The sequence below is a fragment of the Nycticebus coucang genome, chromosome 21 (assembly GCF_027406575.1).
Source record: "Nycticebus coucang isolate mNycCou1 chromosome 21, mNycCou1.pri, whole genome shotgun sequence".
In the NCBI taxonomy this organism is placed as follows: domain Eukaryota; kingdom Metazoa; phylum Chordata; class Mammalia; order Primates; family Lorisidae; genus Nycticebus; species Nycticebus coucang.
The window spans coordinates 22210047-22234502 of record NC_069800.1 but is presented as its reverse complement, the minus strand read 5'-3'; the positions used below and the strand labels follow the sequence as shown (position 1 = coordinate 22234502).

Sequence of the window (24456 nt, the reverse complement as noted above, 5' to 3'; positions counted from 1 at the left end):
AGGCTTATTGATGAAATAGTAAATGCAACAGAAATGGCACAGTCGTTCAAGTGCAATAGGAGTTAAGGAAAAGGAAAAAGCAGTAGAGGTTTATATGCCTGAGGCTTCTCAGAGGGTGCAGAATCTGACCTGGGATTTTAAAGACTTTGGGTTGATTGTTCATAGCATTGGAAGTCAGCATGGCAGGAGGAAAGGCACAGAGGTAGAGCGCTATAGGGTGTGATATAGTGATGTAGGAAAGTTGATTTTAGGATGGTATGTTAGAAGGATTGAAAGCTGGTGGCTCATGCCTGTAATCCTAGCACTCTGGGAGGCCGAGGCAGGTGGATCACCTGAGCTCAGGAGTCTCTAAAAATAGCCAGGCATTTTGGCGGGTGCCTATAGTCCTTGCTACTTGGGAGGCTGAGGCAAGAGAATCGCTTGAGCCCAAGAGTTTGAAGTTGCCATGAGCTAAGACTCCATACCACTCAACTGAGGGTGACAAAGTGAGACTCCATTAAAGGTGGTGCAGTTACGAGAAATAAAGGCCTAATCTAGAATCAACAAAACTTGACTGCACAGATATGGTGGGCAAGGCAAACCCATTCTTTTTGTCATTCAGGCCAAAAACCATATTTATTGATTCTTCTTGAATCCCTCCCATATTGAATTCATCAACAAATATTATTTGTTTTTTTTTGTGTGTGTGACAGAGTCTCCATTGCCCTTGGTAGAGTGCTATGGCATAATAGCTGACAGCAACCTCAAACTCTTGGGCTCAAATAATCTTATCTCAATCTCCTGAGTAGCAGGGACTATAGGCATGCACTACAACATCCGGCTAGTTTTTTCTATTTTTAGTAGAGATGGGGCTTCACTTTTGCTTAGGCTGGTCTTGAACTCATGAACTCAAGTAATCTACTGGCCTAGTCCTCCCAGAGTGCTAGGATTACAGGCATGAGCCACTGTGCCCAGCCAGCAAATACATATTATCTAGATTTCAAAATATATTCATAACTCTACTACTTCTTAGCACCTTTGCTGTTACCTTATTATCCAAGCCACTGTCACCTCTTGTCTGGATTATTGCAGTAGCCTATTGGTCTCCCTGCTCCTACCTTCGCCCTTGACAGTCAGTTTTCAGACAAGCAATTCTTCTAAAACACAAATCAGTTATTGTCAATTCTCTGCTCAGAATTCTTGGCTTCTCATCTAACTTAGTAACAATTCAGAGTGCTATGCCATAAGGCTCTATGTGATCTGGTTTTCATCTTGACTCTGACCATATTTCTTCCCTCTCACTTCCTGCTTTTCAGCAACCCTGGCCTCTGTGCTGTCTCTCACAGCAACTTGGCCTTGCACTTGTTCTTTGTGCTCTTCCCTGAGATTCCTGTGTGGCCTGCTTCTTCACCTGTCAGGTCTTTGCTCACATGACATCAAAGCTGCCCTCTCTGACTAGAAAGCAGTGCCCCTACTCTTTGCTGACTAGTTACTTCCTTTGTTTCTTGTAGCACTTATATGCTTATTTGGTATCTGTCTTCTCTTATTGGATTGGTTTACTTTTGTTTACTGCTAAATCATAGTACCTGGAACATAAAATGAAGTTTTTTTTTTTTTTTTTTTTTTTTTTTGTAGAGACAGAGTCTCACTTTATGGCCCTCTATAGAGTGCCGTGGCCTCACACAGCTCACAGCAACCTCCAACTCCTGGGGCTTAAGCAATTCTCTTGCCTCAGCCTCCCGAGTAGCTGGGACTACAGGCGCCCACCACAATGCCCGGCTATTTTTTGGTTGCAGTTTGGCCAGGGCCGGGTTTGAACCCGCCACCCTCGGTATATGGGGCCAGCGCCCTACGGACTGAGCCACAAGCGCCACCCAAAATGAAGATTTGTTAAATGACTACTGCATGAATCAATGCCAGATAACTTTAAAGTTAGGCCTTTACTGACTGGAAGAGGTCAGGAGATGTGGGGCAAGGAGCAAGGGATCATTCCTACTTTACGTACATTGAGTTTGAGGTGACAGTGGCATATATTAGTGTTACTAACAAATAGTTGGAAATGCGGAACTAGAATTGGGGTATTGAGGTTAATAGTGTTGACTTGATGTCAGATAGAGGTTCAAAATCCAGCTCTGCCACTTGAACTGTCTTATGTACTCGTGGATCAGTTATTCAGTCTCTTCAGATTTCTGTGAAACGTGAGCAGTAATACCTATCTTAAAAGGTCAGTGAGAGGATTAAGTGAGACAAGCTAAGTCTGGCAAAGGGGAAGCAATTGTCCTTATTTGGAGGTCTCTTTCAGAGGTACAACTGATGCCATAAAATAGATAAGCTTTCTGGGGCAAGATATATAAAAGAGACTTCCACAGTTGTCATGAAGAGTGAGAAAATGAGGAGGAGCCAACAAGGATACTGGGAACAGTAGGAAAGTTGGAAAAGGTCTCATAGTAACGTGTCTTTTCACTGTAAGAAGCAGAAATCTACTGAAGTCAGTTTAAATATAGGGACATTTGTTACATAGAAGCTTTCATACCTCACAAGGGATGGGGACTTTGAAATGTCAGAACAAAGGCCCTTGTGTTCATTCCCACGTTCCCTGGTTCCCTGGTATTACATGGATGCTGCATGGTTGCTTCCATTCTCTTTTCTCCCTGTAGACTATTGTTTAGTGTTCCCAGTGTGTGTGGCTCCTGTATGAATACCCTACATCCAGTGGTGAGCTGAAGTTGCTTATACCAGCTCACGAGACCTGATTGTTAGCATCTCTTTCAAATTCTGTGTTCTGTGACATCGTGTTGCTAGTTTAAAGTGAATGATGGTGGGAGTATTTATACATGGGAGTGGGCTGATGCTACAAAACAGTCCTCTGCCAAGAGCTAGTTATTAAAACATTGACGGTACACCATTGCCTGCACCCCAGTATCTACATACTGCACAACTCTAGGGACCTCTGCTTCTATTTCTAAGTCTCCTAGTTCAGATTTTTAAGTGAGAGACAGGGACAGTCAATTGGCTAAATTCTTCAACCCCCGAGAGAGTGTGTTGGAGCTGGCATGTGCATATCTCTTTTCCTGGCTCTCTATTTAGCAACATCATGTTAGTAGTATGAAATCCATCGTTGTCAGAATAGTTAGGCCATAGAAATCGGCAAATGGTATAACTCAGGGCCCTGTTTTTTCTTTTCTTTCTCTCTCTCTCTTTTTTTTTTGAGAGCCTGTACTTAAAACATTTACCTGTATACCAGTTGCCTTCAGTAATCAGCAGTAACCAGGTAATGGTAGGGTATACCCTTTCCAAATTGTGAACAGGGAATTTCTTTAGGAAGCGGGTTTTGGTAAAGTAAAAAACATTGCTTCTCTAATGGAAGAGTGGAGCCAGCATAGAAAGTATTGAAGAAGTGTCTGGGAGACCATCAACAGTGCTGTGCTTCGAAGAGGTCAGATGAAACAGGACTGAGACAGAATACTGTATTCGACGATTAGGCTGTTAATGATCTTTAGAGCTAGTATTAGGAGAGGGAAGTGAAAGGGAAGATAGGTGACCCAGAATGTGGAGAGAAAGACTTTAGTAAGAGGTAGGTAGTGTTGTGGATTATAAACCAAACAACTCAGGTGCTTAGAAGTGAGATTTTTCAAATTGGGAGGCTTATGCCTGTTGTAAGGTGAAAGAAAGACATACAGAAGATAGAGAATGAAGATCCATAGAGATGGAGATGAGGGGAGCAGGATTCTGGAGAAAAGAAAGAAAGCCAAGGAGAAAGTGTTTTTCTAAGACAGAAATAGCACAGTCTCCTTTCCTCTTGGAAGGAAGAGCATGTCAGTGGGAAAATGTAACCACTTACACCCCACCCCCAGGTCTCTGTGTAGGTAAGTCTCTCCTCTTTGTAAACTCTGAATAAACATCCAAAAGGCAGGAAACCCATTCCAGGTCCACTGTGGCCCAAGAGTGAGGAAAACAGTTGTCAGCATATTATTACGTCAGGGAAAAATTAACCCACAGGAATAGTTAATCCAGTAGAGTAAATGCAAGATGTTGATTATTCATGCCTGTGTTCTCTATTGTATTTAATATGGTTAAATGTATCAAATAAAGCATTTGCTGAATGTATTTAAATTTGTATAACTTAATAAACCTTAATAAAGGTACTTGTGCACCATACTGGTGTTATGCAGAAAAATACCCTTACAAAGGTCAAAATTAATCTATAATGAATACTTTCTCCTTCAGAAATTTTAACAATTATTTTATTTGCTACAGGGCTTATTTGTTTGTTTTTGTATCCTCTGATCAGCTTTTAATTTTCATTTCAGGAAACTATTGGAAAGCTTTTCCAAGCTGACATTGCAGAAAATGCTTTGGTAGGTAGCTTTTTAACACTGGTGATTTCTGATCTCCTGGTTTGATTTTTAGTTCTGTATTTCTTTATTTTTATTTCTTTCAAAATGAAAATAATGGCCAGGTATGGTGGCTCATACCTGTGATCCCAGCATTTTGGGACACCAAGGCAGGAGGATCGCTTGAGACCAAGAATTTGAGACCAGCCTGAGTAACATAGTGAGACCCTGTCTGTATTAATAAAAAATAATAAAATAGCTGTTTTGAATATGAGTATAACACACATGAATAAGAATTAAACAACACAGGATATATAAAGGAGAAAGGAAAAATCACCCCTAGTCCCACTGCTCAGGCAACCCCTGGTCACATTTGGTCTCCTCCATAAGTCTCCCCTTATACAGTTTTATGTGAATAGTACTATGCTAACATCCCTGTTTCTCATAGAACGTCATTCTTTTATATCAATGAATGTTACACATGTGTGTCTGTGCATACCATCTTTTTAAATGGTTATGTGGCATTCCAACATACAAATATTCCATGGTTTATTTAGTTAACATTTTGTTGAAGGGCAGTTATATTTCTAGTTTCTCAATAACCCACATTGCAGTGAACTTCTTTATATGAAGCAACTTTATGTGTTTGATTTATTTTTCTACTTGGGTGTAAATTCATAGCAATGGAATCTCCGGATTTATTGATGTTCATTTTAAGATTTTTGATATATGTCTCCATATTGCCCTTAGTTTAAACCAGAATATATGAAAGTATTTTTTTCTTCTTCTCTTTGTCAACACTGGGCCAGTTTTTTTGTCTTTGCTAATCCGATTTCATTGTTATTTTTACTTCATTTCTTTGCTTATTAGTATGGCCAAATAGCTGTTGATGTCTTTTGACTGTTGGTGTTTGGCTATTAGTATTTCTTAACTTGTGAATTTTGTAAATCATTTTGTGATATGCCTGTATCTTGTCCTTTATTTATTTTAGCCTTTCTGTGTTATTCTAGGTGATTTATAAGAACTTGTTCTTTAGGATAAGCTTGTTTTTTTAGAAATATTAATCCTTTGTGTATGTTTTAGATACTTTCCCCAAATAAATACATTGTTTACTTTTTTCAGAAGTTTTTAATTAGTTTATCATCAAATGTGTCTTTTCCTTTACATTTTCTGGCTTTTGAGTCATCTTTGTTTAAGCTTTTTTTGTCCAAGAATGTTAAGATCAACATTTTCATCTAGTACTTCAATTATTCCACTGAAACCTGCAGCCTTCTGAGGTTTGTTTGGATGAGATGCGTGTCCTGTTTATGTTTTTCCAAACAGCTAGTCATTTTTTCTGGCCGATCATAAGAATTATTTAAGAAATATTATTTGAGTACCTTCTTTATGCCACCTTTGCTGGGGGTGGGGAGTTGTAGAAAATGCCAAGCAAATATAATAGCAACTTCAATTTCTCAAAAAATGGTTGTGTTAGTAATTGAGTTCTATATAAATGTGATTAGTAAATGAGTTCTATATAAAAGTTTTTCTTTTACTTTTTACCATTAGAAAAATTCTTTAGAAACAGAAATTCCTACTGTCAGTGTTTTAGCTGATGAAGAGTTCCTTCCCTTCAGAGAAAATACATTTGACCTGGTGGTTAGCAGTTTAAGGTTGGTAATCCATTTGTACTTGGAAAAAAAAAATTGTTATGAATAGATAATTTATCATAAAATGTTACTATTACAAGGTAAAGAAAATAGATAATGAAATAAATTCTTAATAACTTTTTCTAAAAGCACAAACCAGTCATCTTGGTTTATAAACTATAAGATTTTGCTGGTAAAGAATTATTCTAGGCTCCCTGGTGGAGATAATACAATGTAGTACCTCACTTTTTTTTCTTTCCCAACTTGCAACAACTTGTTAAAGCTCATCTGTTTTAGAAGGGTTTTCCCACCTACTTCAACTTTAGCAATTCCTAATTTTGGAATTGCTATTGATTGGGGCAGGAGTTTGGAAGAGTATACAGGATCCAGTATTCAAATGTTAGAGTACCCTTATGCTAAACTCATTCTAGCAAATACAGGAAAGCTCCTTCAACTTTAATTCTTGTTCTGCACAGGAATATAGTCCTCAAGGTTACTTTTTTCCCTTTGTGTTTTCTACTGTATCCTTTCACATTTGTTACACAAACATATATTGTAAATATTTATTGAATAGATTATATTATCTAAGGCACTCTGCTGTATGTGCTGGAGGAATACACAAATGAATTCAGGCAGGGATCCTGCCCTCAAAGAATTCAGAGTCTGACAGAGAAAAAAGTATATTCTCTGTGATGTTTCTCTGTGGTATCTTATTCTCCTATCTGCTTATAGTCAAACAGATTTTCTTTTAAAGATTGAACATGGATGCTCTCCATGTCAAATTCAACCCTTTTTTTTCTTTTTTCTTTGAGACAAAGTCTCACTATGTTGCCCTTGGTAGCGTGCCATGGTGTCACAGCTCACAGCAACCTCAAACTCTTGGGATTGAGTGATTCTCTTGCCTCAGTCTCCCAAGTAGATGGGACTACAGGTGCCCTCCACAGTGCCCAGCTATTTTTTGTTGCAGTCACTGTTGCAGTCACATTTTTTGTTGCAGTCACTGTTGTCAAGCAGGTCCGGACTGGGTTTGGACCCTTGTTGTATGTGGCTGGCACTGTAACCACTGTGCTATAGCGCCGAGCCCAATTCAACCCTTTTGATAGCTGCTTTTAGGGTGAACAATCATCACAGCTTGCCTAAGACTTTGCCACATTTGTCACTAAAAATCCTATGTCCTGGGAAACCCCTCTATCCCAGGCAAACTGGGAGAACTGGTCACCCTTGATTCTTTTTTTCTGTGAGTTTATAATTTCTTTCCTACTTTTTTAGATGTGCTGAATAAATTTAGAAAAGCACTCAGATTCTATCATAAGATGAAAATTTACGTATTACTAAATGAAAGAAGGTAATCTGAAAAGGCTACGCAGTATGTGATTTCAACTATATGACATTCTGGAAAAGCTTAAACTCTGGAGACAGTAAAGATTAGTGATTGTCAGGGGTTGAGGGGAACACAGGGATTTTTAGAGCAGTGAAGCTATTCTGTATGTTACTACTGTAATGGTGGATACATGGGGTACATTTGTCCAAACCCACGTAGTACACAATACCAAGAGTGAATCCCGATGTAACTATAGACTTTGAGTGATAGTGGTATGTCAGGGTAGATCCATCAATTGTAAGAAAAGTACTGCTCTGGTAGTGGATGTTGGTAATGGAGAGCCTTTGCATGTGTGGGAATAGGGATACATGGGAAATCTCTGTACCTTTCTCTCAGTTTTGCTGTAAACCTGATATTGCTTCAAAATAATAATAATAAAGTTTTTTAAATGAAAAAAATGGAATGTTATTTATTCAGAAAACTCACTGAATGAAGCTTTTGGTGAGTAATACTATTTGCCTTGGGGAAATTTTAGCTCTGTGGATGAATTTTATTTTTTTCTGGGAATACTGTATGTCTCTGGTTTAATTGCTTGATTTAATTGTTGCGTTTCTTTGAAGATGCCATCAGGTGCTTACTTTTACTACTTTCTGGAAATTTCTCAGAATAGCACTGTCTAGATGAAATGACTGAGTAGGAATGACTTTTATATTCTACAGTAATGAAGAATAATCATTGATAATAAAAGATAATAAAAAACAGATAATAAAAGACAAATATATCAGATATTATTGCTTAAGCAGAGTAATATATTGACATGGGGAATTTTCCAGTGTGTCAAATGGAAGGTTTTCCCTTTAGGAATATTTATAATTTTAAAACTTGTATAAAAACAATCAGTGAACTTTGCTATGCAATTTCAAACTGCAAAATTAATACTTTTTTGTAGCTCATCATTATACTAGTGGTAATAGTATTGACTATACTAACTAAGCTAAAATAAATATGTGCTTTCCTATTGTAGTTTGCACTGGGTGAATGACCTTCCTAGAGCACTTGAACAGGTAAGAAAATGTTGATTTGACTGTTCTGCAGGTTTTTTAAATTAGGAACTTAAAAATATTTCCATTTTCACAAGCTATTTCCATAAAGATCTGATAATTAGAGAAAAGAATCTCAAGTATTTATTGCCTTCTGTAGGCTAGGTGTACCTGGTACCATGTGGCATATTTAAGTATGTTGGCTGAGTCTCCTCTTTTTGAGAATTAAGCTATCTAATTGTAGAGATAAGTTTTAAAAATACGAAAAGCTTAGTAACTATGCAAAGTAATATTGATATCATAAGATATTTTCTGTGTAGATTCAGTCTTTCCTATAATTGCTTATAAACTTTTTTAGGGTAGAAACCTACTTATTTATATTTATATCTTCCCCATATCTTGTAATCAGAGAATTGCTAAATAAATTTTTGTTGATTGAGATTTATCAGTGAACATGTCAGAGGTAGGTAAAAAGCACGTGTTCAAAGAAAAGATTATTACAGCTTGGAGTAGCCTAGAAAAGCTTCAAAAGGAAAGAAGTAACTGAAAAGGGTCTTAGAGGGTATGTGAAATTTGGATTGGGAAGGCATTCCAGACATGCAAAATCACAAGATAAGTGGGGAGGTATAAGGGCCTCATCAGCTTGAAGGAACAGGTAAAAACTGCCATCTACTATTTTCTAGTTTCTGTGCTCTGTTTCATAAGTGTGTTAAATGAACCGGCAAGATATGTATATTTTGCTGACTAGAAAACTGGAGAAGTTGGTTAAGTTCCAGGGAGGCTGTTTCAGCGGTTCAGGCATGAGATAAACTAAACTTAGATGGCAGTGAAAAAAGGAAGAGAGCTATTTAGGACTCTGCAGAGCAAGAGTCAAAAGTTTGGTGGCTGGTTAGTTCAAAGAGAGGGACAAAGGTTTGTATCTACTTTTGTTGTGATATCCAACACCATACATAAGCAAAAAAAGTCCTTACGGAGTCAGCATACAGCCCATTGCATGTTGGACACCCCTGATTTAAGGCAGTGCTTTGATGGAAGAGCTAATTGTGATTTGGGTTCTGGTTTACTTCAGAATCCACCCATTCCTATAATGGCCCTCATTGTTTTGAACAGTCAGAGTCAAAACTAGTTAGGGATTGTAGTAGAAGAGTTTTTTTGTTTTGTTTTGTTTCGTTTTAAGACAATTTTATTTTGTTGCCCCAGGTAGAGTGCTGTGAAATCATAACTCACAGCAACCTCAAACTCTTGGGCTCCAGTGATCCTCTTGCCTTAGCCTCCCAAGTAGCTGGGACTACAGGTGCTGACCACAAGGCCCAGCTATTTTTAGAGATGGGATCTCTCTCTTGCTCAGGCTGATCTCGAACTTGTGAGCTCAGGCAATCCACCTGCCTCTGCCTCCCAGAGTACTAGGATTACAGGCATGAGCCACTTTAGTTATGATTTGTGCACTGACATCACTTAGATAAAGTTGTGTTTTGTTTTTGTTTTGTTTTTTTTCAAGAGGAAGGGCTTTATTTCAGCCAGCAGAGCAAGAGCACGGAAGAATTCTTGGACTGGTTCAGTCTTCTCCCTTTTATCCCCAGTCAAAACGTTCCATTCCATGGATACCTTTCTCATTGGTCAGTTTGAATCAAGCTGGAAAAGCAGGCTTGGCTTTTACAGAAATGGAAGCAATGTTAATTTCCAGGTCCCAGGAAGTTAAGTCTACAAATTCCTAAGAGCGAGTCACCACCTGGAGGACCTTGCAGGTGTATCCTTGAGAAGACCTCTGTTCTCTTAGACCTTACTTTTTCCAGATATCCTATCTCATTCCCCCTTTGAGACCCCATGTGTATTTTAATTTGGTGTTTCACTATCAGCTTGCTACTGTAGGAGCTGGTAGTGTTTCATACAGAATACAAGTGATGCGATTTTTTTTTTTTTTTGATTGACAACTGTCTCAGTTATCCAGTGTAGAGCCCTGACTGCTAGAGTATAGCTAACTCTGATAACTAATACTCTTCCTAGTAAGGTTTTAAATTCTCTAAGAGTTGAAAATCAGGCTCTCCACACAGATTTTTGAGGGCTGCACTGGGACATGGGCCAATGTCTGGGTTTTTCTTTACTATGTTTCATATGACTTTTACTTGGTTATTAATTTGCAAGACTAGCTCCAGGGGTTACACTGACCCTATGAAGCAATCTGTCTGCAGTACTCTTTCTTTAGCACGATAATTCTTCTGCTACAGTCCTCACTGTCTCAGGTGCCTTCTAGCATACATTTTCAGCTTTCACATTTGACCTCACACCACTTTTCTACAAAATCTGATCTGTCCTATACTTTCTTTCTGATCTGTCCTATACTTTCTTTCCCAGCTCCTTCTGCTGCAGCATCTTTGCATGGCACTGCAGGCATTAAACTTCAGAGTCACCAGGCTGGGCTTTCCTATTTCCCTGGTCCAGACCAGCATTCAGATTTCAGGGACTGTAACTCCTCTCCGGTTCTTTACCCAGGCCATAATTATACCATGGTGGTGGTGGTGGGGCTCTATGGAGTTATAATATACATCTGAGTTTTCGCCTTTCCTTGTGTCACATATTGAATATTGTGTCTGATTATGAGTGCAGGCTGCCTTCTGGGTGCCTTTGCATTCGTAAAAGCTATAAAAGAGTCAGCTTTCATCTTATTTTAGTGGTGTGAGTGCACAAATCACATTCCTCCTCCCCCTTTTCCAAAGTCTAAAGTACAATTAAGACAAGTCTGACAAGGAATTTCCTCAGACTTGAACCATGCACTGACCAGCAAGCTCCCAGTATGTGGCTGGAGCAGGGCATGTTGACCATCTCAGGAGTTACCTTGCAGGGTTGGTTGGATCTGTTTTTGCTTCCCACAGGGGCAGTGAAGTTCTCTTCAGCCTGCTGCGATGGATCCAGGAGAGGATCCCTTCTGCCTTCACTGCTGTGGGTGTGGTCAGGATGATGGTGTAGGGTCCCTTTCACCTTGGTTTGAGGGGAACTGGGTTCTGATCCTTGACTTAAACTTGATCCCTTGGAGAGAAAGGGTGTACAGACACAAAAGACTAAACAGAACACGATTAATTACCCAAGTGGAGATCTTTTTTGCTACTCTTTTTAGGGCTTCTACTGCCTATGCAATTCAGTGTCTCCCAGTTCTTTTAGAAGTCCCTGGTAAATTTTGGAGGATTGGTGGAGGCCTATTATACATTATCTCATAAGGTGAGTACCCTGACCCCTTAGAAGGGGTACATCTAATATTGAACAAGACCCGTGGTGAGGCCTATACCCAATTAAGCTTTGCTTCCTGGCAGAGTTTACTGATTCCTGCTTTTATGGTTCTATTCATCTGCTCTACCCTCCCTGAGCTTTGAGGCCTTTGTGCCACATGTGATGATGTGAATATCACAGATGATATTCAAGGCTTTGGCTGTCATTTGCACTGTCTGTTATGAAGGCCAATCTGTCGTCTGATCTAATCCAGAGTGACAACCTAAACCTGGGATGATTTCTGCAGGCAACACTTTTATTACTTTAGGAGCCCTTTTTATCCTGGTGGGGAAGGCTTCCACCTATCCTGAGTATGTGCAGATCAAAACTAGTAAATACTGGTTTCCTCCACATCCTCAGTCTAGTCCATTTAAACATCTTCAAACAGGGCTTCCCTGTATTTCAGGCAGCAGGGATGATCCCTGTTTAGCTTTGTGTTGAGTGCGTGTCACACAATGTTAGCTGACTTTCTTGGCAAGGGTGGCCAGGAGGGGAATGTAGAAGTATCTCTCCAGAAGTTTCTTGATTTTCTTTTGCCTCTGTCCTAAGTGTGTGGCCTCATACAACCTTTATAACCAATCTTGGATTTTTACATAGTAAACTTTGAGGTACAAGTTGGTCACCAGTGGTGCCCTTTGGTGTTCATAAAAGTGACCACTGCGTATGGTACCCAGACTCTTGAGTTTTGTCCTAAAGTCAACTTTTCAACCTCTTGCACCAGCATGGCAGTATCTAAAAGTGTTCTTAGGCACGGGGCCATCCTTTTGAAACCCCATCACGTTGCTTTGAGAGGTAAACAATTGTCCAGGATCCTACATTCTGGGTGAGCACTCCCTTAGCTGTTCTATTTTTTCCTGATACGTATAGTTCAAAAGGCTTGGCCAGATCAGGGAGGTCTAACACGAGGGTTGCCTGCAGTTTTTCCTTTTTGGTTTGTCAGATTTCTATTCTATTGGACTTTTCTCTCCTTCCTTTGTGGCTTCATGGTTTGGCCAGTCTGTACGTTTCACACAATCCGTCTGTCTTTTTTTTTTTTGAGACAGAGTTTCACTATGTCACCGTCAGTAGAGCAGTAGAGTGCTATGGCATCATAGCTCACAGCACCCTTCAACTCTTGGGCTTATGCGATTCTCTTGCCTCAGCTTCCCAGGTAGCTGGGACTACAAGTGCCCGCCTCAATGCCCAGCTATTTTTTGGTTGTCATTGTTGTTTGGCAGGTCTGAGCTGGGTTTGAACCCGTGAGCTCTGCTGTATATGGCTGGCGCCCTAACCACTGAGCTTCAGGCGCTGAGCCATGAATTACCTGAGCAGCCAGTTCTACACTGGAACTGCCGCTTAGCCCTATGGTACCAAAGTTGAGAACAAGCACTTTCCTCGGCCCTGTGAGGGGAAATCAAAACCCTAACCTTGGTGTCCGTTGTCAGTCACAGCACATCCACACTCTATCATACACCTCTCACCAGCCCTGCCAGTGATCTAACCCCCAGGGATTGATCATACCTCACTTTCACTCAAATATTGTGGACCTCCACTGATCCTACCTTGCCTCAGACATCTCCTAGTACAGGTGCTTTTTCCTGCGTACCAGTTCCTCCTGGCGTTTGACCCCTCAAAGACCAGCTAAGGGAGTCCTTTCTCCACCCAGTCGAGGCATCCACACAGGGTCCCTGGCGCGCTCAGTGGTTCACGTTGCCCAGGCTGATCAGTACCCCTGTGGGTGTCCAGAGGGTTGGCAGCAACCTCTGGGTGTGTCTGAGCCTCAAGTGGTCTTGTTTTCTCCTCAAGTGGTCTTGCTTCCTTGTGAAGGAACCAGAAATGTTGCAGGAAGACGAGGCCCAATGAAGAGAAAGAATACCTAAAAACCATGTTTAGAATAGGAAGGGCTTTATTTCAGCTGGTGAAGCAATAGCACAGAATAACTGAAAATGGCCACAATGAGTCAGAGTTTTAAGTCAATAAAATTTCTGATTCTAGAATTTTTATTTTTTTATTTTTTTGGGGGGGTGTTTCTTATTATTTTTCTTTTTATTAAATCATAGCTGTGTACATTAATGCGATCATGGAGCACCATTCACTGGTTTTATAGGCTGTTTGACACATTTTCATCACACTGGTTAACACAGACTTCCTGGCATTTTCTTAGTTATTGTGTTAAGACATTTATATTCTACATTTACAAAGTTTCACATATACCCCTGTAAGATGCACTGCAGGTGTAATCCCACCAATCACCCTCCCTCCGCCCATCCGCCGCCTTCTGTCCCCTCCCTCTCTCTCTTCCACATATTCTTAGGTTATAACTGGGTTATAGCTTTCATATGAAAGCCATAAATTAGTTGCATAGTAGGGCTGAGTACATTGGATACTTTTTCTTCCATTCTTGAGATACTTTACTAAGAACAATATGTTCCAGCTCCATCCAAGTAAACATGAAAGAGGTAAAGTCTCCATCTTTCTTTAAGGCTGCATAATATTCCATGGTGTACATATACCACAATTTATTAATCCATTTGTGGATCGATGGGCACTTGGGCTTTTTCCATGACTTAGCAATTATGAATTGGGCTGCAATAAATATTCTGGTACAAACATCTTTGTTATAATGTGATTTTTGGTCTTCTGGGTATATACCTAGTAGAGGAATTACAAGATTGAATGGCAGACCTGTTTTTAGATCTCTATGTGTTCTGCAAACATCTTTCCAAAAGGAATGTATTAATTTGCATTCCCACCAGCAGTGTAGAAGTGTTCCCTTTTCTCCACATCCACGCCAACATCTCTGGTCTTGGGATTTTGTGATATGGGCTAATCTTACTGGAGTTAGATGATATCTCAAAGTAGTTTTGATTTGCATTTCTCTGATGATTAAGGATGATGAGCATTTTTCATATGTCTCTAGGCCATGTGCCTGTCTTCTTCAGAGAAGTTTCTCTTCAGTTCCTTTGTCCAGCCTGCGATGGGATCACTTGTTCTTTTCTTGCTAATAGGTTTGAGTTCTCCGTGGATTCTGGTTATTAAACCTTTGTCGGAGGCATAACCTGCAAATATCTTCTCCCATTCTGAGGGCTGTTTGCTGGCTTTACTTACTATGTTGTTGACTGTGCAGAAGCTTTTTAGTTTGATCAGGTCCCAGTAGTGTATTTTGGAAGCTGCTTCAATTGCCCGGGGGGTCCTTCTCATAAAATACTCACCCAGACCGATTTCTTCAAGGGTTTTCCCTGCACTCTCTTCTAGTATTTTTATAGTTTCATGTCTTAAGTTTAAATCTTTAATCCAGTAAGAGTCTATCTTAGTTAATGGTGAAAGGTGTGGGTTCAGTTTCAGTCTTGTACAGGTTGCCAGCCAGTTCACTCAGCACCATTTGTTAAATAGGGAATCACTTCCCCCCTGAATGTTTTTAATTGGCTTGTCAAAGATCAAATAACGGTAAGTAGCTGGGTTCATCTCTTGATTCTCTATTCTGTTCCATACATCTACCTCTCTGTTTTTGTGCCAGTAGCATGCTGTTTTGATCACTATCGATTTATAGTACAGTCTGAGGTCCTGTGGCATGATTCCCCCTGCTTTGTTTTTATTTCTGAGTAATGTCTTGGCTATTTGAGGTTTTTCTGATTCCATATAAAATGAAGTATTATTTTTTCAGGATCTTTATGACAGTGGAGCTTTAATAGGAATTGCATTAAAATTGTATATTGCTTTGGGTAGTATGGACATTTTAACAATGTTGATTCTTCCCAGCCATGAGCATGGTATGTTTTTCCATTTGTTAACATTTTGAGCTATTTCTTTACTTAGAGTTTCATAGTTCTCTTTATAGAGATCTTTCACATCCTTTGTTAGATAAACTCCCAAATATTTCATCCTCTTTGGCACTACCGTGAATGTAATAGAGTCCTTGACTGTTTTTTCAGCTTGACTATTGTTGGTATATATAAAGGCTACCGATTTATGAATGTTGATTTTGTAACCTGAGACGCTGCTGTATTCCTTGATCACTTCTAAGAGTTTTGTAGTAGAAACCCTGGTGTTTTCCAGATATACAATCATATCATCTCTGATCAGAGATGATCAGATCAAGCGAAAGTTTGATCTCTTCTGACCCTATATGGATACCCTTGATGGCCTTTTCTTCCCTAATTGTGATGGCTAAAACTTCCATGACAATGTTAAAGAGCAGTGGAGACAATGGGCAGCCTTGTCTGGTTCCTGATCTGAGTGGAAATGTTTCCAATTAAACTCCATTCAATACAATATTGGCTGTTGGTTTGCTGTAGATGGCCTCTATCAGTTTAAGAAATGTCCCTTCTATACCGATTTTCTTAAGTGTTCTGATCATGAAGGGATGCTGGATATTAGCAAAAGCTTTTTCTTCATTAATTGAGAGAATCATATGATCTTTGTTTTTTAGTTTGTTTATGTGCTGAATTATACTTATAGATTTACGTATATTGAACCAGCCTTGAGACCCTGGGATAAAACTGACTTGGTCATGATGTATAATTTGTTTGATGTGTTGCTGGATTCTGTTTGTTAGAATCTTGTTCAATATTTCTTGTTGGGGTTTGGGGATCGGGGTGACGATTGCTTCATAGAATGTGTTGGGTAGTCTTCCTTCTTTTTCTTTTTTTTTTTTTTTTGTAGAGACAGGGTCTCACTGTACCGCCCTCAGGTAGAGTGCCATGGTGTCACACAGCTCACAGCAACCTCCAACTCCTGGGCTTACGCGATTCTCTTGCCTCAGCCTCCCGAGCAGCTGGGATTACAGGTGCTCGCCACAACGCCCAGCTATTTTTTTGTTGCAGTTTGGCCAGGGCTGGGTTTGAACCTGCTACCCTCGGCATATGGGGCCAGCGCCCTACTCACTGAGCCACAGGTGCCGCCCCATCTTCCTTCTTTTTCTATTTTTTGGAACAGGTTGAGTAATATAGATACTAGTTCCTCGTTAAAGGTTTGGTAGAATTCTGACGTGAAGCCATCTGGTCCCGGGCTTTTCATTTTAGGGAGATTCTGTATGCTTGATGCTATTTCAGAACTTGAAATTGGCTTGTTCAACATTTCCACTTGATTCTGGCTAAGTCTTGGAAGGTGACATGCTTCCAAGTATTTCTTCCGATTTTCATATTTCTGAGAATAAAGTTTCTCGTAATATTCATTAAGGATTTTTTTAATTTCTGAGGAGTCTGTTGTTATTTCATCTTTGTCATTTCTGATTGATGAAATTAGAGATTTTACTCGTTTTTTACTGGTTAGGTTACCAAAGGTTTATCTATTTTATTGACCTTTTCAAAAAACCAACTTTTTGATTTATTGGTCTGTTGTATCATCCTTTTGTTTTCAATTTCATTTAATTCTGCTCTAATTTTGGTTATTTCTTTTCTTCTACTGGGTTTGGGGTTGGAATGTTCTTCTTTTTCCAGTTGCTTGAGATGTCCCATTAAGTTGTTAACTTCCTCTCTTTCCATTGTCTTGAGGAAGGCTTGCAGTGCTATAAATTTCCCTCTTAGGATTGCCTTTGTGGTATCCCAGAGGTTCTGGTAATTCGTGTCTTCATTGTCGTTTTGTTCCAAAAATTTGGCAATTTCCTTCTTAATCTCATCTCTGACCCAGCTATCATTCAGCATAAGGTTATTTAACTTCCATGTTTTTGCATGAGTATGCAGATTCCTATTGTTACTGTGTTCAACTTTTATTCCATGGTGGTCCGAGAAGATGCATGGAATAATTTCTATTCCTTTAAATTTACTGAGGTTAGACTTGTGACCTAAGATGTGATCAATTTTGGAGTATGTTCCGTGGGCTGATGAGAATTATGTGTATTCATTTTTGTTGGGATGAAATGTTCTGTAGATGTCTGCTAAATCCAAATGTTGGATGATTAGGTTTAAATCTAAAATTTCTTTGCTCTGCTTCTTATTGGAGGATCTATCTATCACTGCCACAGGAGTGTTGAAATCTCCGACTATTATGGAGCTGAAGGAAATCAAGTTGCTCATGTCTGTTAGAGTTTCTCTTGTAAATTGAGGCACTTTCGGGTTGGGTGCATAAATATTAATAATTGAAATCTCATTATATTAGAGTATTACCCTTAAAATATATGAAGTGACTATTCTTATCCTTCCTTACTTTTGTTCGTTTAAAGCCTATTGTGTCTGCAAATAGAATTGCAACACCTGCTTTTTTCTGATTACCATTTGCCTGAAATATGGAAGACCATCCTTTCATCCTGAGTCTATATTTATCTTTTAAGGTAAGATGTGATTCTTGTATGCAATGAATATCTGGCCTTAGTTTTTGTATCCAATCAGCCAACCTGTGCCTCTTTAGAGGATATTTTAAGCCATTCACATTAATGGAGAATATTGACGAGTCTAGTAAAGGTTTGGGTATCAAGTTTTTTGAAAGTCCAGTGGACATTTTTAATCCTTTCGCCACTGTGGAAGTTGGAGTTTGATCAAAGGTTTGTGAGTGAGTTTACCTTTGTGGTAGAGGATTGAGCTGGTCATTATGTATGATAGGTCTGAGAATATCCTGAAGAGCTCGTTTGGTTATGGCAAATTTCTTTTTTTTTTTTTTTTTTATTGTTGGGGATTCATTGAGGGTACAATAAGCCAGGTTACACTGATTGCAATTGTTAGGTAAAGTCCCTCTTGTAATCATGTCTTGCCCCCATAAATGGCAAATTTCTTCAACATATGAATGTCATTAAAGTATTTAATTTCTCCATCATAAATGAAACTCAATTTAGCTGGATACAGGATCTGGGGTTGATAGTTATTTTGTTTTAGGAGATTAAAAGTCGATGACCACCCTCTTCTGGCTTGAATAGTTTCAGCAGAGAGATCTGCAGTCATTCTAATATTCTTCCCTTTGTAGGTAATGGATTTCTTACATCTGGCTGCTTTCAGAATTTTCTCCTTCATATTAACTTTAGTGAAGTTTTTTTTTTTTAATTTTCTTCTTTTATGTATTATTTATTTTTTTGCAGTTTTTGGTCGAATTATGATATGACCAGGGTATGTCTTATTCCGGTTGAGTCATGCTGGGGTTCTGAAAGTGTCTGCTGTCTGAATTTCAGAATCTCTTGGCGTGTCTGGAAAATTCTCTTTCATAATTTCATGGAGAAGGGCTTCTGTGCCTTGCGAAGGCACGTCTTCACTTTCAGGGATTCCAGTGAGGCGGATATTAGCCTTCTTTTAATTATCCCAGAGCTCTCTGAGAGAATGATCCTTTTTTGCTCTCCATTTCTCTTCCTCTTTGAAAGTTTGGGAGCATTCAAAAGCTTTGTCTTCAGTGTCAGAAATCCTTTCTTCTGCTTGCTCCACTCTGTTACTGAGGGATTCTACTGTATTTTTCAAATCTTTGAGGGCTGCAAATTCTTGTTTCAGTTGTCAAAATCTTTGGTGGTTTTGTCTTTAAATTCATTAAATTCTTGAGACAACTTTTGAATTTCTCCTCAAATTTCTAATTCCGAGTTTTAAATTGCTCCTTAAATTTCTAATTCCAAATTTTCCACCCTCTGTTAGTCTTGTTTGCAATCACATTCTGAATTTGATTTCTGACATCTCAGTCAGCTATTTATGAATGGGATCTTTAGTTACATCTGCCATATCTTTCCTTGGGCTGGTTGGTCTATTCTGGTTATTCGTGTTACCAGAGTTTTTCTGCTGATTCCGCCCCATGATTATTTTACACTGTTTGACTTTTCCTCTGGAGCTTTGTCGAGAATCTGTACAGTGCTACGGCCTCAGAAACCTGGGACCTGTTTGGTGTGGTGGGGCTAAGTGGCTCTGTCTTGTTTTCAGCTGGTCTCTGTCCAACCCTAGTGAAACAGTTACTCTGGGTTGAAGTCTCACCTGTGGAGAAATACCAGCAATTAAGTCACCCCACTCCCCCACAGGTAACAATTGAAAAAAGGAAATTCAAACTTTCCTACAAGCACACACCCAGGGCACCACTTGGATAGTCCTCTGGCAATTGGCTTAGTTCAATAGGTCCAAATCAATTGTCTCAGTCAGCACCTGTCTCAGGTGGGAGAGTTTAAAAGGTCTCTGGCAACTAGATTGCAGGAGTCTGCTGACAACTCAAATATGACTTGTTCTGGTGCTCCGTGAAGTCAGGAGGACCCACCCAGCAAATAGGTTAGTCCGGGAAGGTTGATGCCTCCTTCCCTACCTTGAACCTCTGTCACACCCAGTCAGTGATAACCCCCTCCCCCCCCCCCCCCCCCCCCGCAGGGCTGTAACCCAGTTGCTTCCAATGAGCAGATACTCCAAGGGTTTGCACCTGCCTGAATCACAAGGAAATCTGTTTCTGCTGAGCCAGCCCGCTGCTCTCTGCCTCTATCCAGCAGGGGGAGGTGAGGCCTGACAACCTCGGGCACTTGATGGAGGCTGGAGGGTGTTCAATCAGTTCTAGCTTCACTCCTGATTGATGTTACTGACAGAACAGAACAACTTTGCAGGAATTTGTTTCTGTCCTTGCTAAATTCCCCTGCAGAAGGGAAGCTGTTTTGAGTTTCCAGAACCTGTGCCTAAGGCCCTATCTGTGCTGCTGTATGGTCTCAGCTGTTTGTATTGGCAGCACAGTTACCTGTCAGATTCAGCCTCTGCCTGTCCTCCTTTGTTTAAGCTGATGGTCCCCTGGGGGCTGGGTGCGTCTTAGGCTCAGTAAAGCAGTCTTCTGCATCAGCCTCTCCCTAGGAATCTCGTGGCTCTGCTCATGTGTTTTCTAGTTTTCTGTGCTCCACCCAGGCCGGTACCACCTCAGGCAAACCCTTTACTCAGGGGGCCTGCATTTCCGTCCCACATCTGTTCCGTGGTGGTTGCCACCTGAGAAGATGCCCGGCCTCCTCTGGTTGCCCAGAGAGGCTGGAGGGTGACTTCGGAATATCTGAGGGTGAGCCCTATTGTTGCCAAATAACGGCTGCTGCTCTGCACCTTGGGGCACTGCTGCTCCAGTGTGGTTCCCTCTCAGCCGACCGTCCTCTCCTCACTCTTGTGCCGCAGCATCAGCACTGACCAGCTACAGTCCAGGCCCTGTCCACTCCCCTCGAGAAATCGCCCAAGAATCTGACTCCTGGGGGACAGGCTTCCAGACCTCAGAGTGAGAGTGGAGGGGAGTGCTGGGAGCTCAGAATTGCAGGTAGAGAATATATACAGTTTTATAGAGTTTTATGCCTGGCGGGAGAATGCCATGGCACCCTAGTAGGGGAGGTAGGTCCAGTTTTTAGAGGGTCTCTCCCGTGGAGTATAGTGGGAGATCCTTTGAACTCTGCTCGTTTCTTTGTGGGACACTCTGAGCTGTTCTCATGGGGGAGGGGATTCCCGTCTGCTTGGTGGTGGATTTTGTACCTTTTATTTGTGTCCTCGGGGTCGCAGCTCGCCTCAGCGGGGTTGATGTTTGTTCTTCAACCTTCTGTCTTGGTGCAGCTCTAATCCACCAGGTTACTCGCTAAATTTCTGTCCTTTAACTCTCACTCTGGATGGGAGCCTCTGTGGAAAGCTGGCTTCAGTCAGCCATCTTGTCTCCACCCCTCTTGATTTAGAATTGACTCTGGCCACTGTTTTGCTTAAAGTATCAAGTAAAACTTGTTTTTGTTTAAAGGTAAACAACATTACTTCTTCTTAAAGAATAGTATGTTGTTAGGTTAAAGCTATGAATCATGATTTCTTTATAGATTGGCTTTTTCTGTCTAATAAGCCACCCCAATTTAGTGGCTTAAACCAACAACTATTTATTCAGCTCATGATTTCGTGGGTTGGCTGTTTAGGCTGGATTTGCTTAGGAAATCTTCGGGGTCTGGCTTGTTTCACCATTGTGTCTGATCAGCTGCCAGGTTGTCTGAGATGAGTAGGATGTAGGCCTGAGTTGTATGACCTCAGCTGGCACTGCTAGCTGGGGTCTGCTCCATGTCTCATCCTCCACCCAGGCCAGCTCAGGCTTGCTTACAAGATGGGGCCTGGGCAGGGCTCCAAGAGAGCAGGTGGAAGCATGCAAAGCTATTTGAGACCTAGACTGGAAAATGGCACACTTTTACTTTTGCTATATTCTTTTGGCCACAGCAAATCACAAGGCCAAAGGAGAGAGGAAATTGAAACAAGTGGAAGTTGGAAAATAACATTTCGAAAGGCACAGATACAGAGAGGATTGTGGGGTTTTTGCAGTCCATCACACTTAATTTTTTTTCTTTCACTGGCCAAGGTGGGAGAATTACTTGAGTTCAAGACCAATCTGAGCAACGTAACAAACCTCATCTCTTAAAAAAAAAAGTAAAGGGCGGCGCCTGTGGCTCAGTGAGCAGGGTGCTGGCCCCATATACCGAGGGTGGCAGGTTCAAACCCAGCCCCCGCCAAACTGCAACAAAAAAATAGCTGGGCATTGTGGCGGGCACCTGTAGTCCCAGCTACTTGGGAGGCTGAGGCAGGAGAATCGCGTAAGCCCAGGAGTTGGAGGTTGCTTTGAGCTGTGTGATGCCACGACACTCTACCGGGGGCAATAAAGTGAAACTCTGTCTCTACAAAAAAAAAAAAAAAAAAACAAGTAAAGAAAGAAAGATTACCCAGGTGTGGTGGCACATACCTGTAGTACCAGCTACTTGGGAGCCTGAGGGAGGAAGATTGCTTGAGCCCAGGGAGTTGGAGACTACAATAAGCTATGATGTCACTGCTATCTTTCAGCCTCGGCAACAGAATGAGACCTTGTTTCTTTAAAAAAAAAAAACAACAAAAATAAACAAAACTAAGTTTTGTCTATTAGAAAATTTGAAAACATAAAATATAATTTTATAGATATTAATGTAATATTAGTGAATTTATAGTTCAATCTTTATGACTATTTTGTGCAGCAATGACTTTCTGATAGGAGATTGCATTAGGTGTTACTAAGTTATCTGATTTAACTTGGTAAAATATAAATAGTAGTCAAAAATATTAATTTAGACACTGTATTCTTTTTAAAATTTTTATGTATCCATTTTTTAATAGTTTTTTTTTGTTTGTATTTTTACAGATTCATTATGTTTTAAAACCAGATGGAGTATTTATTGGTGCCATGTTTGGAGGTGACACGCTCTATGAACTTCGGTGTTCCTTACAGTTAGCAGAAACAGAAAGGGAAGGAGGATTTTCTCCACACGTTTCTCCTTTCACTGCTATCAATGACCTGGGACATCTGCTTGGAAGAGCTGGCTTTAATACACTGACTGTGGTAACTATCAAGAGAATCAATAACCTGCTAATTAATCCACTTCAGAAACAGCTTATTTTCATTGTAAAGATAGAAAACTATACATGTTCATGGTTTTATGGAAAGGTTTTGGGACTGTCTCTTTATTTCCTTTTTTAAGGAAAAAGCTAGTATTGACCATGTTAAATATATCTTAATTGACCCAAGGTAGGAATGTAGAATTTTTAGTATTTGTTACCTGAAAAAGTAGCTGGGAAAAAAAATGTACGTAGTTAACAAGGAGACCATTTTCTCAACATACTGCTCCATCAGAATCTTCAAATCCGGAGTTAGGTATAATATGGGAATTAGATGTTTCAGGTGATAGAGTAAAGGAAATATACAGGGGCATTTATAGTGTTACACCACCATCAGCCCTCATTTGAAACAATGGCATATGAGGCATAAATGAGAGAATGTACATTCTCAATGTCTAAGGTTGTAGAGCAAGGTTAGAGAAGGTGGGACTGGGTGATCTACTTCATAGGTCTTGAAAGAAGACTCATAGGCAGTCAGTGCAGAAGAACCATGAAGTCAGCATAGTACAGTGACAGGATAGGGCATTGGTGTCCAACAGGAGTAACTTGTGTCCTTACCCTGCCCCTTTACTAGCTAGGACAATTTAGGTAATTCATGTCACCTTTTTGAACATTTATTTCTTTTAAAAATGCAAGTGTTGGATTGGGCGTGGTGGCTCATGCCTGTAATCCTCGTACTCTGAGAGGTCGAGGCGGGTGGATTGCCTGAACGCACAGGTTTGAGAACAGCCTGAGCAAGGGTGAGACCCTGTATTGAAACAAACAAAAACTGCAAGTGTTACTCACCTCATGTGGCAGTTTGGTATTAAATAAGAGAAATGGTATGAAGTGCTTGCACCATAGATGCTCAGTGAATATTATCTCCTGCCTTGCTCTTTCTCCACCCCTCTACTTCTGGCACTTCCCAGGACTAGGCTCCCTAGAAGCAGTCACCTGGAGAGACAGTGATTGCCCTTTTCCACTCCCTTTGCTAACAGTCATTCTAAAGAATGCCATTGCTGTCTTCAGAGATCAGTTGGGTAGACCCTCTCTGAGTTCCCAAACCCCTCAGGCCTAGAAATATTCCTAAACCTAATTAGGAAAGCAGAATTTCTTAATGAAGAAAGCTGCTTATTGCATAATTAGAGATGATAGGCTTAAAATTATAATAACTGTTTGAAGTGATTTCATGTAAATATGTTTCATAAAATCAACCAACCAAAAATAGACTATCATATCCTTTCTTATTTTAGTAAAAAGCAAAGGGATCTAGAACAGCAGGGCCCATGATGTTCAAAAGGAAGGAAAGGACAGGGAAGAAATAACAGGCTGAAAGACTAGTCTGAGAACTGAAGACAGCCCTCAAAACTTCCCAGCTCTTTCTAGACTTGACTTTTTAAATGGTCTGAGTCAAGGGAAACTGCTGAGATGGGAGCAACTAGAAATCAGAAAACTGTTTCATGTTGAGTGCTGTGCTTTGTAATGAAAACTAGCATTGTTAATACAGGCAATTGTTGAGGAATCACTACATTTTGAAATACATATGTGTATCTTTAATTATATAGATAATACATAAATATATTTCATTATAAATTTAAACTGTATGGATAAAGTAAAAGTCTCAAAAATCTTAGCTCTCTTCTAAGAGCAGTA

The 24456-nt window shown here is 40.2% G+C and overlaps 1 protein-coding gene across 2 annotated transcripts in view; it reads left to right on the top strand.

Annotated features, from left to right (window-relative positions):
* The window catches only part of NDUFAF5 (NADH:ubiquinone oxidoreductase complex assembly factor 5), a 44457-nt gene that overhangs the window by 4554 nt on the left and 15447 nt on the right, over positions 1-24456 (top strand). For both annotated transcript variants that reach the window (XR_008376559.1, XM_053574297.1), the window contains exons 4-7: positions 4290-4337; positions 5862-5965; positions 8287-8326; positions 22571-22768. Coding sequence is in view for 1 of the 2 variants with exons in the window: in XM_053574297.1 (XP_053430272.1) it covers positions 4290-4337; positions 5862-5965; positions 8287-8326; positions 22571-22768 (390 nt within the window). In the remaining variant the exon portion in view is untranslated. The remainder of the gene's footprint in view (positions 1-4289; positions 4338-5861; positions 5966-8286; positions 8327-22570; positions 22769-24456) is intronic.